The sequence below is a fragment of the Sorex araneus genome, chromosome 9 (genome assembly GCF_027595985.1).
Source record: "Sorex araneus isolate mSorAra2 chromosome 9, mSorAra2.pri, whole genome shotgun sequence".
Classification (NCBI taxonomy): Eukaryota; Metazoa; Chordata; class Mammalia; order Eulipotyphla; family Soricidae; genus Sorex; species Sorex araneus.
In genome coordinates, this window is record NC_073310.1 from 68355523 (window position 1) to 68374989 (window position 19467).

General features: G+C 44.2%; 1 protein-coding gene across 2 annotated transcripts in view; it reads right to left on the reverse strand.

Annotated features, from left to right (window-relative positions):
* TASOR2 (transcription activation suppressor family member 2) overlaps nt 1-19467 on the reverse strand; it is a 55302-nt gene that overhangs the window by 11103 nt on the left and 24732 nt on the right. For both annotated transcript variants that reach the window (XM_055147042.1, XM_055147041.1), the window contains exons 7-17: nt 19328-19452; nt 19220-19239; nt 19026-19125; nt 16560-16660; nt 15722-15825; nt 14003-14075; nt 13844-13906; nt 12315-13001; nt 10202-10444; nt 1994-2831; nt 33-444 (exon numbers count right to left, since the gene is read on the reverse strand). In XM_055147042.1, coding sequence (XP_055003017.1) covers nt 33-444; nt 1994-2831; nt 10202-10444; nt 12315-13001; nt 13844-13906; nt 14003-14075; nt 15722-15825; nt 16560-16660; nt 19026-19125; nt 19220-19239; nt 19328-19452 — 2766 coding nt within the window. The remainder of the gene's footprint in view (nt 1-32; nt 445-1993; nt 2832-10201; nt 10445-12314; nt 13002-13843; nt 13907-14002; nt 14076-15721; nt 15826-16559; nt 16661-19025; nt 19126-19219; nt 19240-19327; nt 19453-19467) is intronic.

Genomic DNA, 19467 nt, shown 5'->3' on the forward strand with positions numbered 1-19467 from the left:
TGAGTAACAGCACAGTACTCATCTTCACTTACCTCACTTTCACGAGAACAGACGAAACTTTGTCTTGGTGGAGTGTCCGGACGGGCCTCATTTGTAAATGCTTCTTCCTGATCATTCTGGACCCAGAGTCCCAAGCCTCTGGCTGACGGTGGTTTAAGGAGAGGAAGCACCGTGTTAGTGTCGGGGAACACTGCAGCCGTCTGAGCCCTGGGGGTGACACTATCCTCCAAGAGTGTGTCCACATTAGGGGGGTCCTCACTTTCACTGAGTTCAAAAGAGTCTACTGTGCTATTGATAGACACATACTTTGCTGGGTTGCTGTGTTCAACCACTCTTCGAGATGACCGCAAAATTTTGTTGTGGCTGCTGTAAAACAGAGCCACCCACATATGAAGTAGGAGCTTTACTTCTTCCACGTTGTCAGGGAGGTTGGTGTTCCAGGGCCTGCGGTTTTAAGGCAGACAGAAAGCACCAAACTGGTTATTTCAGTTGATTTTCTCAGCAAAAGCAAGGGTTTTCATTATTAACCCTTGCTTTTGTTTTCATTTAAGAAAATTATACAAATATATACAAGAATAAATAAAGATGAAAACAACACAGTATGGAATCCATTCATTACTGCGACAGAAGGGAACTGAAAAGCAGAGTCTCAGCGTGAGCAGCATGTCACAGACCTCTGGACTCCTGATCCTATATTTTCGTTCCAACCACACGCTCTCTGGACTCAGTCTGCCTATTATGTGAATTAAAGTTTCCACAACATGGTCATCTCCTTGCTTTTCCTGAGACTGGCTATCTAATTTCTATTTCTGTGTCTCCTAATAATTGGGAAAACCTGTAGGTTCAAGTAACTCTGTGGAAAATTTGGTAGAATTTTAAACTTTAGTTCTAGAAAAATCTCCAGAATCCCTAAGGTCTGATACTAAGCACTGGGAGCAACCACCTGCCAGGTGCCGGGCAGCAGAGTTCTGGAGGAGTCCATGACACTGAGCGGATTAGTAAAAGCCCCTCAGAGTAGTTGGAGATTTAATTATATGCACTTATTCATGTGAATATTTATTTGGTTTTGGGAGGGCCACACCTGGAGGTAGTACTCAAGGCTTACTCCTGGCTCAGTGCTCAAGGATCATTCCTGGCAGTGCTCAGGGGATGATATGAGATGCTGGAGAACAAACCAAGGTCGGCTGTGTGCAAAGAAAGTGCCTTATCCGCTGTCAGCACTCAGAGAGCTCCAACCCCAAGAGCATGATCTTTTAACCAGAGCAATGCAAGAAGTTGGATCCAATTCAGTGACTTATATGAGAAATGTTCCACTAGTGGAACTATGGCAGAAACTGCGCTAATGCTGCTTGTTAACAGGAGGGGCTGCCACTTGAGATATGCCACCAACCATGTGAAACCACTATAGATGCTGCATCATAATGGAGGGATGACAAAACCCACACTGAAGTGTTTCTCACAAGCTGTCCATCCCTGAGGAGGCTAGAAATATGGGCACACAGGCCCCATCCAGAGACACGGAGCGAGGGAACTTCACCCCTGAGGCCTAAGCAGCACTGACCTACAGCACAAGCACTTCCAAGGCACAGAAATCCCAGAAAGTGTGAGGGCTGGACACCAAGACACGACCTGCACCATGGCCACTACCCCGACCCCACCCCTCCGCACATGTTCAACTGCTCACTCAGAGCAACCTGACCAACCTGGGCTGGATGGATTTCTTTCCAGCATTATTACTGTAGCCCACTAATTTACCTTAAGTTCTAGTTTTAATAGTCTAATTCAATGACCACAAAGGCTTCAAAGGAGCATTTCAAGTTTGAAAAGCGGTTTCCAAAGTTGCAGTTATTTTGCACTTTTCCCATGTTGATCACTGGCAACAGACTGCTCCCATATTTCTCATCATCAATAAACAAGACGGCCTGACAGTGCTATCACACGAGAAGTCTCCTCCTTCCCCAAAGCTGGCCCCAACAGTCCCCCCATTCCTTACCCGTGTAATGCTCGCAGTACTGTTTTCTCCAATGGGTTGTTGGTATACTTGCTGTCTAAGCCAAACGCATACTCTGGTTCACACTTGAAAGTGACCTTGAAGGACCCTTCACAGTTAAACACCGTATGAGAGCAGCAAAAATCTCTCAGGCTGGAAGATAGCGATCTAGTCTTGCGTTTCAGGAGAGGAGATGTGATCTGCTGATGCCGAAAAGGCATTACTTTTCCCACTGGAGTTCCTGCTTCAGGGCCCTTTGTGCCATTCTTGGTGAAGCCAGGGCCAGCCACCCCTCTCTGCTGGGAACTCTTCTTCGAATGCTCCACATGAAGGAGGGCGTAAGAATGCTCCACAGCAACAACAGAGTTTTGACCTGGGGAAGTTTCCAGCCTTTCCTCAGGAAGTGCCGACAGGGCTGCAGCAGGGCCCTGGCAGCCCGAAAGCGCTCTCTCCTCCTCCCGGCAGCCAGTGTGGTCCGACACAGAAAGACTCTTCTCATCAGCGGGGAGGGCAGGCAACAGGCCACTTTTTGGACTTCTGACTCCTCTGTGATATTCGTGGTCAGAGGTACCTCGCAAAGAATGTTCTTTAGAACTCAAAATATCATTCTGTGGTAACTTGGGGGAGTAGGGACCGGAGGGTGGAGGGGCAGAGGGAGCAGAGCTTAATGCTAGGTCAGCTAACATATTCAGGGCCCGGGAGTCACAGCTGACAATGTTTTCAGGGAGATCTTTGGGGGCCACTGTGACATTTTCTGGTTCACCTGAATTTGTGTTTGTAACATCTGCTTGAACGTCCGATGAACTTTCTGACTGAAGATGTGAAGCAGTTTCTTCATTGGCTTCAGTATAAAGGAAAAGAAAGATAAAATAGCATTTTTCCATATAAGCCATTTTTTGCCATGTTACTGTGGCTTGATGAAAATAAAGACAATCATAAAACTCTCAGATGCTGCAGTCTGCACACTGAAATTTTACTCTCACAGTGAGGGCTCTCAACTCCCAGATCTCTTGCAACACACTTACCAGAGAAACAAGTAGTAAGAATGTGTGTATTAGTTGCTAGAGAGATAGTACAGCAATTAGGGCACTTATCTTGCATGCAGCTCACCAGGTATAATCCCCGGCACCCCATTGGTCCCCAAATCCCACCAGGAGTGATTCCTGAGTACAGAGCAAGTAGTAAGTCCAGAGCAATGGCAAGTACGGATCAAAACCAAAAGAGTTTTAAGATTTCCTTTCTACACTCAAAATACTTCTCTATCTGCAAAATAGCAATCTCCTTATCAATAGAGCAGCAAAAATCTCCGTCCCTCTCGGAGAGCCTGGCAAGCTACCAAGAGTATCCTGCCTGCATGGCAGAGCCTGACAAGCTACCCATGGCGTATTCTATATGCCAAAAACAGTAACAAGTCTCTCAATGGAGATGTTACTGGTGCCCACTTGAGCAAATTGGTGAACAACAGGATGACAGTGCTTTCAATGCTTCAGTGCTTTCTATAATAAAAAAAAACATGCCACTGCTTTAATTAAAAAGGTTGGCATTCCCAGTAGTTTACTTTTAGCATTGGCAGAACACTATTTTTACATGGAGGCCACATCCACTGGTGCTCAGGACTTATTCCTGGCCCTGTGGTCAGGGATAACTCCTGGAAGGGCTTGGGGAACCATGTGTGGTGTCAGGCATCAAACTCTGATTGGCCACATGTAAGGCAAGCACCCACCTGATGAACTATCTCTCCAACCCCAAAACAATTTTTTTTTTTTGACATAGTAGGATGGGTGGATGGGGAGTGGCCTAGTGTTCAGGGTCCCAAGGGCAATGTGAGCAATACTCTGCCAACTGGGTAGAACAGAATGGCTCCATGCTTGGTTCAGGCCATCAGGACCAGTGTGGGGAAGCTCAAGGCCTCCAGGGCTAGCTTGAAAAGCTCCAACAGGGGCTCTTCAGAAGGGCGAGTGCGCGCGCGCGCGCGCGTGCACACACACACACACACACACACACACACACACAGCAGCAGCAACTCCCTGGTTCCAGAAGGGCATTCCTAAATGTAGTTCCCTGGGAATCTGACAGGCACACGCACACGCTCGCACACACCCACCCACCCACCAGCAGCTCCCAGAAGGGCATTCTTAAATGTAGTTCCCTGGGGACGGACACACACACACACACACACACACACACACACACACACACACACCTCTCCCTGGTCCCAGAAGGGCCAGAAGGGCATTCTTAAATGTAGTCCTAGAGGAGTCCAGTTCAGAATAATGATTCCTGGGAGCAGACAGAGAGAGCAGTTAAATGTGTTACTTTTATGATGAACAGCAGCAGGGCTGAAATCAATTAGTAACTTGCCAATGATTAACTCATATAAAAAAATTCTCCAAGGTCATGAAATAAAATGAAGATTTATGTGTATAGTAGGGAGGGTGAATCAGCCAATCAATCACTGTTCAGCTTTTTTTTTTTTTTTTTTGGCTTTTTGGGTCACACCTTGTGATGCTCAGGGGTTACTGCACTCAGAATTACTCCTGGCAGTGCTCGGGAGACCATCTGGGATGCTGAGAATCGAACCCCGGGCAGCACGCAAGGCAAATGATTTGCATGGCAGGGATCAATCCGGGTCCCCTGTGCACCATTAGATATAGCCTAAACACACACACCCACACACCCCAAATTACAAAATATTAATGATAAAAAAAAAAATGATTGAAAAAAAAAAACAACAACAACAAACAAACCCCAAGGGTCGGTTGAAGAAAGTCACCTAAAAGTAAAGAATCATTATTTTGGGCACAGGTATATTAGCATAATGAAATTTACTTTTTGGAACTGAGACTGATGCTAATTCCATTCTATCTTTGTTCATGTTACTGCTTCTACATCCTTTGTGGGGGTGGGCTTGGGCCACACCCAGCAGCACTCAGGGTTAGCTCCTGGCAGGGCTCAGGTGCACGCACGGGAAGTGCCTTAACCCGGGCTTTCTCTCCGCCCTAGCTTCCAGACCACATAAACAGAGTATCAGTTATGTGTAAGGTCAAAAAGTAAGTTACTAAATTGTTAGAGGTTCTTGATTAATTTTAATTAATATTTAAGAAAAGCAGATTAAGGGCTGGAGAGATTACGTAGGGGGGCTAAAACACTTACCTTGTATGCGACTGACCCCAGCTGAAATCCCGGCACCGTATCTGTTCTGAGCACTGCCTGAGCAGACCCAGGAAGGGCCCCTGATCACTGCTGTATGTGTCCCCCAACCCAAAAAAGAAATACAGGGAAGAGCAGACAATGATAAAGTAACAGAATTTCTAAAAACAAAGCAGTTAATAAAAAGTACACTGAGAGGCAGAGGAGGAGCCTGCACCAGAACCTCTGTGGGACCCCAGCACACCACATCCCAGAAGCCCCACAGAAGGCCCAGCGCTGCCTCCCACTGAACCACCCAGTCTGAGCAGCCCCTGGCATCTGCAACAGTACGGAGGAAGGCACCTTCACCCCAAACAGGAAGACTGCACTCATACTCATATTTTTCCAAAGGACAGAAAGACATCAGTTTCAGTAATAAAATCATATGACTTTTCTGACACTTTGGTATTTCAAGGAAAAGAAATGAAAAAGATGCGCATAGAAGATTGAGAAATGGTAGGGAAAATGTAAGTTGAGATGTTGCTTATGACATACTATATACACACACATTTTGTAATACAAATCATACTACTTTTAAGTATGCATTTTTGCAAACTCTCGTACTTGAAATTTACTTTTATGATAATACTAAACTAAGTTTTTCAGCTTACAAATATCTGAACACCAACTCAGTGAATAGAATTCAAGAGACAGCCAAGAATACAAGGCATTTTGTGTAGATCTATACTTCTATTTACAAACTACTTGGAAAAACAGAGCCAAGATACATCAAATGGTGGGAATACCATATGGATTAACTTCATTGCTCTCAGAAACTTGAAAGAAAGACATCAGTGAAGACCAGAGAGCATCAGGAAAACTGTAGTGCTGAGGCAGGATTTTGCTAGCAGAATCTGGTTACATGAATAAAGAATATGTACGTGAGAAAGAATAGGAGGCCATGTTCAGCAGGGAAGGGACGTGTCGGAAAACAAAGAGAGGCATATGGAAACACAGGAGAACTTCAAAAGAGAATCAGAAGAGTAACATTTGGAAGGGATGCCAGCCTCCAACACTAAAAGCTTCAGGATGATGGTCCTTTCAGAAGTTTTCCCAAACGGGCTAGGGAGCTGGCCTCATGAGTCTGAGGGGGAGAGCCCGAGTAACTGCCTGACTCAGTGGGACCTGACTCAGTTGTAGCACCCTCCCGATTCAGTCATAAAATTCAGCATAAACTCAGAAGAGAGCAAGCTGAGATGACAGTGGCATGGATGCAAGGGCTGAATGGGCAGAGCAGCGGCAGCTCTGAGAACAGAACTGTGGGGCACGATGGCACAGAAACTCTAATTTCATGGGAATGAGTTGTGTAAATTTTAAAACGGCACTTTTCAAGGCCAGGCTGGCACCTAAAACTAACGCCCAGGGGCTGGAGTGATAGCATAGCGGGTAGGGCGTTTGCCTTGCACGCGGCCGACCTGGGTTCAAATCCCAGCATCCCATGTGGTCCCCTGAGCACCGCCAGGAGTAATTCCTGAGTGCAGAGCCAGGAGTAACCCCTGTGCATCGCCAGGTGTGACCCAAAAAGCAAAACAACAACAACAACAAAAAAAAAACTAACGCCCAGGTTTCTGCATGAACAACTGGCTTGGGCAGCTGGGCAGCCTCAGAAACTCCTGGCCGGCCAGGCACCCACTCTGAGCCCAGAAGCTGTGCCAAGACTAAAAATTTCCATTGCTGCTCCTGAGGCTCCTGCTGCAGTGCCCCAAGTCTCTGTGGGCAGTCAGCCCTGAAGTGCACCGTTGCTCCTACGATGAGAGCACTTGCAGTGCCCTTGTGGTGCCCCAAGGACATCTAGAGAATGTGCCCTCTGGCCAGGTTCTGCTGGCCTGGTGGCTGCGGCTCTCCCAGAGTGCCCAGGTAGCTGCCCTGACCCCGGGGTCACTGCGGCCATCACCGCTGAGGCCCATCGGGCACTGCACCCCAGCAGGTCAGCCTGGATCTGACAGGTGAGAGCATCAGCAGCCTGATGGGGGGCCCTCGGGCTCCAGACACCCCAAAGTTGTCACTGTGCCTGTGGCTGGACTCCAACATCTTAGGGCCAAGTTTTACGATAAATTAAACCACCAAAATTTAGGTATGCAGGAGCCACACCCACAAACACTCATAAGTAAATCTTGAAATAGATCAAAAACATGCAGCACATCTTCCTGGAGCTGCACGAGGCTGAACAGACTGGAGTACATCAGAGGCAGGCGTGTGAGCCTGGTGTCCCCACCCCGACTCCAGCAGCCGCTTGCTCCAACAATCCAAAATCATACCATGCCCCTGGCCAGACTCCACTGTCCTGGTACAGACCTCACAGATATATTAATCTGCTAAATTATTCAGTATGTGGGGTTTTGTTACTGAAATCTCTCTTCAGGCTTTCTCTGAGTCGGGATGGGCTACCTCTCCCCATTTCTCTGTACGCCTGAAGCCCTGGAAGTCACTCTCATGAACCTCTTCTACCGTGTAAGCTTTTCCACCAGCCTTGCTCCAGAGACCCATAAATAAATCTCAAAAGAGATCAAAAGCCAGCAGTTAATCTTGGACCCACACAAGGCTAAACAAACTTGAGGTACATTGGACGGGGGCCCGTCCAAACAGCCCCCAGCAGTGGCCTGCTTCCACAATCCAAAATTGCTTCCATGCTCCCAGCTGCACTCACCGAGATATTAATCTGCTGAAAATTTGAGTATGCAGATTTTGTGACTGAAATCTCCAGGCTTCTCTTGGGAGTTGGCATGGGCTCCCTCCCCCCACCTCCCTGCATTTCTGGAAGCCTCACCAGTCACATCCCCAAGGCTGCCACCAAGTTAAAAATGTTATTCCAGCTGTGTGTTTCTAATAAAAATACTGAACTCCCTGAATAAACATGATGACCTCATGGTACCTGTATTATAAATCATAATGGACAAAAGAAGAGAAAGAAGAAAGGCGCCTACCTCTTGGGGGAGAGATGGGGGAAGGCATTAGGGGGATGGTGGGAGGGAAACTAGGGACACTGGTGGTAAGAAATGTACACTAGTGGAGGGACGGGTGTTGGGTCACTGTATGACCCAGTTCAATCCTCAGCATCCCATATCTCTGGCATGCCAAATACCACCAGGAGTAACTCCAAGTGCAGAGCCAAGAGTACTCCCTGAGCCAGATGCAGCCCTCCCACTAATCATTATCATCATCATCATCATCATCATCATCATCATCATCATCATCATCATCATCACTGTCACTGCTCCCCATTGCTCATCGATTTGTTCGAGCGGGCAACAGTAACGCGTCTCTCTTTGAGAGACTTATTGTTACTGTTTTTGGCATATCCAATACACACGGGTAGCTTGCCAGGCTCTGCCGTGCGGGCTCCATACTCTCGGTAGCTTGCCGGGCTCCCCTCTCGCATGAAAGGCGAATGCCCAACCGCTGTGCTATCACTCCAGCCCAATAATAATAATAATAAAAATAAAGTAATGCTTTTTAGGACCAAAGCAAGTGGTCCTAAAAGTATAGGGATAAGGGGGGGCTGGAGTGATAGCACAGCTGGTAGGGCGTTTGCCTTGCACTTGGCCAACCTGGGTTCAAATCCCAGCATCCCATATGGTCCCCTGAGCACCGCCAGGAGTAATTCCTGAGTGCAGAGCCAGGAGTAACCCCTGTGCATCGCCGGGTGTGACCCAAAAAGCAAAAAAAAAAAAAAAAAAGTATAGGGATAAGGTACTTGAATGGCACAGGGCTGACTCTGGATTGATCCCTCACCAGAGCACTGCTAGATAGGCACCCCTGAACACAGAACCATGGACAGCCATTAAGTATCCCCAGGTGTGGCCACACCCTACTACCCTGAAGTTTAATACCTTTCAAAATCAAATACAGTGGGCCAGAGAGGGTTCAGGGGTTAAGGCATTTGCCTCGCACACAGAAAGCTCCTGGTTTTGTCCACAGAACTGCATATATCCCCCTTTACACTGCCAGGGGTGATCCCTGAGCACAGAACTAGGAGTAAGTCATGAGCACAGGTGGGTGTGGCCCACCCTCCCTGGACCCACCCCCTGTACTGCCAGGGTGGAGTGGCCCTGGTGGTCTGACACCACAAGTCTTGAGCAACACATTGGTGGCCAGAGCACTGCAAGCCAGCCCAGAGAGCTGCCAACTGCCCAGCTTAGCACTGCTCGGGAGGTTAAAACAAAAACAAAAACAAGGGGGCTGGAGCGATAGCACAGCGGGCAGGGCGTTTGCCTTGCACACAGCCGAGCCGGGTTCGATTCCCAGCATCCCATAGGGTCCCCTGAGCACCGCCAGGAGTAACCCCTGTGCATTGCTTGGTGTGACCCAAAAAAAAAAAAAAAAAGAAAGAAAGAAAGATCCAAATCTTCCCGGGGCCGGAGCGACAGCACAGCGGGGAGGGCGTTTGCCTTGCACGCGGCCGACCCAGGTTCGATCCCCGGCATCCCAAATGGTCCCCCAAGCACTGCCAGGAGTAGTTCCGGAGTGCAAAGCCAGGAGTAACCCCTGAGCATCCCTGGGTGTGACCCAAAAAGCAAAAACAAAAACAAAAACAAAATTCAAATGCAGGACTCTGTTTGACAGGGTGTTTTATTTTGGGGCCACACCCAGGGATGCTCAGGGGTTACTTCTGGTGGTGCTAGGAGGACCATACGGGATGCCAGGGATTGAACCTGGGCCGGCCGAGTGCAAGACACCCTACCTTCTGTATACTCTCTCTCTGGCCCCCTGTATGACAGTTTTTAAACTATCTGTTTATAATTCCTTTTTGGACAAATCAACTTATAATCTTTTATAACTGATTATTGTTCAGAAAAACACTGCCAGATACTACTTACTTCTACATTTAAAAAGGTCACTTTAACTCTTGTAGATTAAATATATTAGGCTTTATAAACTCAAAACAAAGGTGCTATTCCACTTGTAACAGGAAAGCTAAAGAATATAGCCAAGAATTATTTGTCGATTTCAACAGTATTTTCTTTTTTGTTTATTCTCTTTATTGATGATGGTGTCTAACATTCTGGGCAGAGTGTTCCTTACCAGGTGGTGGGGGCTTCATGAATCTGGGATTCTGGTTGCCTCTCACTGTATTTATCCTCTGCTTCTGTGAAGATTTCTGCACAGGTAGCTTCGTCCTTATAAAAGCCGTGACTAATGATTTATCTTGCTTCCTTGCTCTTTTAGCATTTGCTACCGCTGGCACAGCTTTAGAAATGGGATCATCTTGGTCTTTCCTGTCCACTCTTGCTGTCTGTACAAACTGTGCCGTCAGTACTTCAGCACCTGATGGAGAAAAGACAATGTTTTGTAAGGGATCAGGAGCTCTGATGTTTATTAGCATCATTTTCATTTCTTTCATCCTCTGGGTAATCGAAGTAATGCAAAATAAAATACAAAATCTGGGACTTTTTATTATGCAATGTTTTAAAAACAAAACAGATTTCACACAAATATAATGAAAGGAACTTGCAAAGGATCAGGCTACTTTCTATCAAAAAAACTATCATTTTTCTTGACTATCATGGCAAATAAAGCTGTATAATACAACACAATTCCCACACACACACACAAAAAAAACTAACAAGACTGTTGACAAAGATCCACCTTATATACACTTCATTTCACTATTCATTAAATATTTAAATGTTAATACCGCCTGAGAACTATTTTAAGAGAAGAAAGGTACACTGAAGAAAGTCTTTACTAGATCGAGCTTCCTAGTCTACTCTAATTGCTCCTCGAGACACTGTGCCTCTATGGAAGGAAGGCCACAGCTAAAGGTGCTATCCACGGGGTAATGTGTGGCCCCTCAAAAACCTTTTCTTCAACATTTGCCATTCTCTTCTCCAGTTTAAGAGTACTAAAGAAGCACACACTGGCGTGAAATAAACAAACAAACAAAAACCAAAAAAGCATTCCATTCTAGAAATTTCGATAGTGTTTAGATTTTGGGCCACACCCAGTAGTGCTCAGGCTTACTTCTGGCTCTGCACTTAGACAACTCCAGGATCGAACTCAGGTCAGCAAACGTGCAAGACAAAGGTCCTACCAGCTGAACTGTCATTCCAGACCATTTTTTGATTTTAAGTTCCTATAATTTTTAGTATCAAGACAAAACTGAGACAAAACATCAAGACAAAACTTTAGCATCAAGACAAAGCAGAAAAATATTTAAGAGTAAATGGAGAAAGAAATCAACAAGACAGCCAAGAGCAGAAGCAGTAAGCTGTAAGCAGTGATCCACCAGAGGGTTACAGACTAAATTCAAAGGGCTGTGGCCAGAATCCTTTTTAAATCAGACAATAGAGCAGAAAACAGTTAGAACCTATTAGACAGCTAGATTAAATACTTTTTGAAAGTTGGAGCCAGAGAGAACCCAGGTTGGTTCCCCAGCATCCCATACGGTTCTCTGAACACCGCCAGCAGTAATTCCTGGCACAGAGCCAGGAGGAACCCAAGCACTGCTGGCTGTGGCCCAAAACCCAAAGTTAGAGTTTGGAATCTATTTCAAAAGGCATGTGAAATCTGCTCCAAGACTGACTACGGAAACCATTTATCCTGGTCTGGGGCCACAGCTGGTATCTGTCAGGCTTACCCTTGGCCTTCTGGCAGAGCTCACTCTTAGCAGGGCACAGGAGGTGTGTGCATGAGTGCTGAGCCATCTGCCTACCCTTTCACCGAGTCAGTGGTTTAGAAGCTCTCCATCTGCCACTCCATTTGTTTTGGGGCCACATGTGGCTATGAACAGGACTTACTAGCTCTGTGCTCAGAGGTCACTTCAAAATGAGCCAAGGTCTGACAAGTGCAAGAGAAGAACCTTAACCCTTTACACCTATCCAATGCTTCATCTTCCACTCATATCTCCACAGATGCTCAGAAACCAAACCATACACAGAATGGTACTGAAATAACTGGGCTCGAGCATTATTACAAGTGAAAGCTCTGGGTCCATGGTTTTAAAGTTATGTTGACATTTTTCCTATCTATGTCAATGCTTCTCAAACTTGCAGATAGACAAGCTATAGCAGTACCAGCACATCTAAGGAACCTGTAACGGACACTGGAAGCCGTAGTCCACACTGATACACAGACAATGTTAATGGCACCAGGAACTACCAACTGCTCGGCTAATAACATACATGCGTCTGCTTACCTCTTTTTCTTTTCTGAGGAAAAGGGCCTTTGACTAGTTTCAGAGTGGTTGGTGAATCGGAAGCCTTGTCTGCTGCTGAGGGAGTTCTTTTGGGGAGCGGACGGCACAAGCTCACCCTTTTGCTGCTCTGCACCATGGAAGGTGTGCTGGCTTTTCTCTTTGGCTGAACTCTCACATTTGATGCCAGACCTTCTGGGATCCCCGTTTCCTGTCCTGCCTTTAATGCCTCTTCAGAATTTTTTTCTGTTTTTTTTCTGACTCCTTCTGATTCAAGAAATTCAGGGTCTGGGGTCATGACTAAAGAAAATTCAGCATCACAAATTCCATCTAACACACAGGGAGACTGGGGACGTTCTGTAAGGAAATCCAGAGCAGCAGATACTTCTAAAATATAACTGCTAGGATCTGACAGGTAAGACCTCAACTGACTCAGAGACTCCAAAGGACACTTCCCAGCAGTGTCAGGAGCACTGGGGGCTTCATCAAAGGATGCCATTTCTTTCATTCCATCCTGAGGACTTTTACCCGCCTTGCACAAGTCCTGGAGATTACGCTTTACTGAGGTGTTTGGACAGATTCCTTCTTCAGTAAATGATTTCTTTGCTTCTAGCAGGGCACAATTAAGGGCAGGTAAAATAGGTAACACCTTCAACGAGATGTCTTCTTCAACTTTCAAGTCTTTCATCCCTAAGACATATATTTGTATTAAAAACAAAGCTTATTTTATAAAAACATGCAGAAAAAAAAACATGCAGAAAAAAATGTTTTAGGGCCGTATTCTGGGATGACTGAATCAGAGTGTGTAGTAGGATAGTGTTTCAAAAGGTAACCTAAGTAGCAATTAATACAGGACTTAACAAATCTATTTAAATACAGTACATCCAAAGGCACAGAGAACTAAACAACAATCAACTGTTAAAACAAAGGAGACCTCTCCCACCTCCCCGTACTTCCAGAAGCTCCCCGCAGCCACACCCATGTCCCATCCCCATCATGTAAGCTCACTGTTCAGGTAAACATTTTGGATTTTCTGCAGCAACATCTCCACGTTGCTATAATACTAACATCCCTATAGGAGCATACCAGATTGGATAGGAATATAATGTGGAAACTAAGCTCAACTAACAAGAATATCAACACAGGAGGCATACTAACAACAACAGCTCAGTAAGCCCTCAGTCAAGGACTTAATGCCCCCAAGGGGAGATAGAGCAATTTTCACAAATTTTCTTTTACTGAAGTTATTATTATTATTATTATTTTTTACCTTGCCATTAGCCATTTAGCGGTTACAAGCAATTCAAAATAATTACTGTGGGCCTATCATAGGAAGCCATGAGGAGTGGGTGAGAAAATGGAGACAATGGTGGAGGGAAGGTGACAGCAGTGGGAGGATTGGTGTTGAAACAGTGAATGCCAGTAACAAATCATCATAAACAACTTGAGAAGAAAATAGATCACAAGGTCAAGTGCTGTGCAGGAATTTATTAAGATGGGGTCTGAATGGACCGGAAGTCACTGGCCCTTACCTGTTGGCAGGGATGAATGGAAAACATGCAAACCACACAGACTCATCTGTTCCTCTAAAAGATCTATTAGAAAAACAAAGACAAGAGAAATTAGGTTGAGACCTAAAAAAACGTAAGTAAACACACTAAATAGCATTTTTTCAAGAAAGTTGTCCTTACTTGTTTCCGCTAGTAAGGCTGATGACGTAAGTAAAATGAAAAATCCCCGATCTTCTAAGCACTTGATGATCGCCTTAAACAATAAATAAATAAATAAATAAGTGAGAAGATGCAATTCCTTTCTTTCTCCCTGTACCCCACTCTTCCTTCTTGAGTCATGAGAAGAGAAACAAACACAATCCTCAGGACTAGCCTGAAGGGCAAGAGCACAACTCTCATGCCAGAAGAGCACCTTCTAGTCCCCGCTACAGCCTGGCTTCCTGGGAACTACCTTGCGTGGCCCAAAAATCAAAAGAAAAAAAACTGGAATGTTAGTTGTATATGAATCAGGTGAATTTATCCCCAGTAACAGAACACGCAAGTCCCTGGCCACAACCACAAAGGCATCAACCAGAGGGTATATCATTTTTTTTTTCACTGAAATCTTCAGAAGGTCTGATACTTCCTAATGCTACTACAGAATCAGACCATTACCACTTAACCACTAAAGTCAAGGTGAATTATCAGGCATACAATTAGCATCTTAAACATAGCACAAAATCCTGGAATAATAAAGATCCAAAAACATTATTCGATAAAACTATACTTTATTACAAAGCATTCAGAGAGATAGAAAATATTATGTAATCCGGTCCCTTGATAACAAGGAATGCAGATGACTGTAGCCTTTGGTGGATTCCAGAACTCAAACGAAAGGACAGTGCTCCACTGCTAGGCTGGGCTTGATCCAGCTCAGTGGTCGGGCTGGATGCCTTGCCCACACAGGCACCCAACTCTGAACACCAGGCACAAGTCTCCCCCTGCACCCCAGCTCTGCTGGATGGTGTGGAAGTCCCTAGCATCTACTCCTATCCTCACACAAAAAGAAATCCTGGTTTAATGTAGCAGAAAGGTCTGCAATTCTATTTATTAGTACCAGTAGTTCCAATTTCCATACCATGGAAAAAGCAGAGGCAGTCACTGTGTGCTCAGGCCCCTTCTCCTGTTCCCCACTGACTGTCCCGATGAAAATGATCACTTTTTTTCCCCTTTGATTTTGGGAACATTTGGCCACATCTGACAGTGCTCGGGAAACCATATGGACTGCCAGGGATCAAGCCCAGGTAGGCTTTGTGCAAGGCAAGGTCCTTGCCTACCGATTCTACCTACCCACCATTCTATTGCTCTGATAGTCCTAAAGGTCAATTTTAAAGAAGAATCTCACAAACAGTCCATTGATTAATAAAGAGACACTCAATTTTTCTGTCATTAAAAAAAAAAAGCCAACAAAAGATTTGAGAAAATTCATTATTTTTGTTTCTGGGTCATACTCAGCAATTCTCAGGGGTTACTCCTGGCTCTGCACTCAGGAATTACTTTTGGTGGTGCTCAGAAGACCATATGGGATGCAGGGGATCAAACCTGGGTTGGCCGTGTGCAAGACAAACATCCTACCTGATCTACTATCACTCTAGTCCTCTCTCCTCATTCTTAAATTTTGGACTATGAAATATTAACTCAATAAAACTGTCTAGAATTACCAGAGTAATCTGAGTAATAAAGTAAACTGAGATACAAGGTAGATGAAAACATTAATCAGTAAGTATTGTATCAGTAATATTAAATGCAAAAAATTCTTTCAGCAAGAAAAAATAACCACAGGTGGGCACAGTTAACTATTATGTGGATTACAATTTCTCCAGAATAAAAATAATCACATTTCAAACTGATGATTCTTACCAATTGTTCATTTTTAATGTATTCTGTTAGTTCACTTATTTTTCCTCCTTCTTTGTTTGACAGTTCCACCTCATATATATTGAAGCACATTTCTTGAGAAAAGACTGCAGAAAAAAAAAACGGAGAAGCAGATTATTTTCTATTTTTAGAAAAGGCATTATGTTTTTTGTTGGCTTTTTGGGTCACACCCAGTGATGCTCAAGGGTTATTCTTGGTGCTCATGGTGCTCATGGGACCATATGGGATGCTGGGGATCAAACCCTGGTATGCTGTGTGCAAGGCAAACGCCCTACCTGCTGTACTATCGCTCCAGCCACACATTATGCATTTGTATAACCAATTCTGTATGCCCCCAAAATAAAGCTACTAGGAACACTATTTAAAAAATTTATTCAACTAGTGGTTATAAAACTCACTAAAAATTTACTGTATAAAATGTTTGGAAACTATTTCCTTTATACTGACATTACTACAAGTACAGACCACCTCCATATTTCATGAATTTGAATGACCTGAAACTTTCTTTTTTTTTTGTCTTTCTATCTGTAAACCAAAAAAACTACAACAAAAATAACTACTTTCCCCTAAAAGGAATGGTTATGAATCTCCAGCTATCTATAAGCTTGTCTGCTTACTATTTGTGTGAAAGCTAGTCACAGAATGAAACGCCATTCAGTTTCTAGCTTGCCACCTTGAAGATATCGACTCATAGCAGCTCTACCATTTCACAAAAGACCCTTTAAAGAACTACTTAAGGAGAAACAGAAGTGTGTGTAAAAAAGCAGAAGAAAATGAACAAAGTCTAGGACAAACAGCATGCCAGTATATTTAAACAGACCTTTTTGTTCCAAGTTATTCTGTTTTTTAAAGACAGCTTGTGGTAGTATTTGTTTCAGAGATGACACTTTCATGACATACTTGAAATCCAGATCATGTGGTCTAAAAAATATACACAGATCATAAAATGCAATAATTATTAAAGGTATCTTAACCATTATAGTTTTTAGTTTTCTAACATAAATGCAAACAAAAACACCACAACCACAAAGGAGTCCTTAACCGCAGAAAAGCCTCAAATAAGATGCTTGGGCAAATAATGCACATGTTTAGAATTATAAATTTTCAAATATATGTAAAACACTGGTAGACCAGTTCAGTTTTTGAATTCATTCCTCCTTCTTGAATAACCTGAAGATGTAAAGAGATCATATCATGCATACCGGAATAAGAGTTGCAAATTCGGGGGGCTGGAGAGATAGCACAGCGAGTAGGGCGTTTGTCTTGCACGCAGCCGACCCGGGTTCAAATCCAGCATCACATATGGTCCCCTGAGCATGGCCAGGGGTAATTCCTGAGTGCAAAGCCAGGAGGGGACCCCTGTGCATCGCCAGGTGTGACCCAAAAAGCAAAAATAAAAAAAAAAAAAGAGTTGCAAATTCGGGGCAATACTGGATTGCCAATCATGCAGTGTCAGAAAAAACACCACATCCACAGCTTTTGTTTCGAAAGTCTATAGTATATGTGTATTTTCGGTCCTAAAGGCATATTTCAAAGGGGGGAGCTGGGTGAGAAATCACACAAGTTCAGGTGCTGGTCATGCACCTGCAGCCCCACAGCATCATATATGACATCGCAAGCACTGCCAGGAGTCACCTGAGCACAGAGCCAGGGACAACCCCTGAGCAGTACTGGGTGTGACTTTACACCCCAGAACAAAACTCAAATACAAAAAACCAATTTGAACAGCTGGAGACTTAAAAATGCACTGTCCCAAATACTTCTGTGCGTCTTTAAAGACGGGCACTGCAAAAGGAGAGAGAACAAAAGGGAATGCCCTGCCGAAGAGGCAGGGTGGGGTGGTGAGGGATGGGGTGGGGGGTGGTGAGAGGGATACTGGGATCATTGGTAGAGGTAAATGGGCACTGGTGGAGGGATGGGTAAATGATCACTGTATGAGTGAAATGCAAACACAAAAGTTCTTAAGTTTGTAACTGTACATCACAGTGATTCTCTAATAAAAAATTAAAAACAACAACAATGGGCATCGAATCTCCTTATACAACCATGAAACAAAGGAGCAAAATTCAAGAAATACACATAGTACATTGATGTGTTGCATGTGGTGTGTGTGTGTTGGGGGAAGCTTTGAGCTACACCCTGCAAAACTCGGAGCTTACTTTTGGCTCTGAGCTCAGGGAATCATGAGTGGCAGGCTTGGGGGACCATATGGGGTTCAGGAACAAACCTGGGACATGCCCTATACAAGGCAAGTTCTGCAAGGCAGGGTTCCTACCCACTGTCTTTTCTCTATAGAACCTTACTTTAATTTTTTCAACTTTCTCAACAAAGTGCCTTTATAAACCATACTTAAAGGGATTTTTGCGGACCAGGTACCACCAGGAAGACAGAGAAATCATTTACTCGTGTCTCTTTAGTCTCCTTCATCAAGAGCAAATTCATTCTTTTTTTGTTTTTGGGACACACCCAGCAATGTTCAGGGGTTACTCCTGACTCTGTGCTAAGGAATCATTCCTGGTGGTGCTCGAAGGACCATACAGGATGATGGGGGACAAACCCAGGTTGGCCATGCGCAAGGCAAATGCCTTACCTACTGTGCTATTGCTCTGACCCCCAAGAGCAGACTGGTAATGTGTGTGTGTGTGTGTGCGTGTGTGTGTGTGTGTGTGTGTGTGTGTGTGTGTGTGTGACACTTCCTCCTGATCAGCTTGGCAGAATACCACAGACTGAAGAGGTTATCAACCCCTGTGCATTTCAACAGGAAGCACATCGCACATCAATGCTTATTTCATTTATTCCTAGAGGCTTATTGTTTGATGAAGACAGTACTTTCAGGGATTTTTTTCCCAATGTGAGGTCTATATATTTTCCCCTTTGTAGTACAAAATATAGAAAAACACTCAGAAAATATTATCAAACTTTCACCTATGTTTAGTATCCATTAAGTTTTACATTGCCAAATGGCAATTTCCTAATGCCATCATTCTCTCTAGACTTCAGGTGCACTCCACAGTGAGGAAGAACTTACCTCCTCCTTTTATGCGGAGAATATTCTGACTTTCCTGGATGGGCTGGAATAATCCTTCCTCTTTTGGTAAAAGTCAACAGTAAGAAAAGTCTAACTGCTCACCAGCTAGTTCGTGTGCAGCAGTGGTCTTTTCTCTATAGATTTAAGTACTTGAGCCCAAATCTTACTACTATATTTATATCACAACCAAACCAGAAAGCCAGCAAAATGAGAAAGAAATCATACAAAAAGTAATAAAGGATAAAAATTAATACTTACAGTTGTATTGGAATTACTGTGCTGCAAGAGGACCTTAGTGTTATATCACACAGTAGATAGCCTTGAATGATTAATTTTCCTTTCCATGGAGAGGTGAGAACTTAAAAAAATAAGAGCAAGAAACTCCATTTTAACAAAACACTCAAAAAACAAAAAACCAAATCAAAACTCAGAAAAGCACATTAATTTCTTACCATTTTTATGGAGTTCAAGTCTAGAAGAAAATGGAAAGAAAATTAAAGCTTTTTACTAAAAGCAAGGAAACAAACCTATGGAAACAGAGAGTGGAGGGAAGCACTTACAGGCTCTGGTGAGTGGGCGCTGCCATTCTCTTAGGCTCTTGGTACTGAAAAGCTACAATAAGGTAAGGGCAGACTTGTCTGGGTCGTTCAGTTATGGCGCTGCCTGAGAGTTCATAGAGGTAATACTGAGAGAGGAAAAG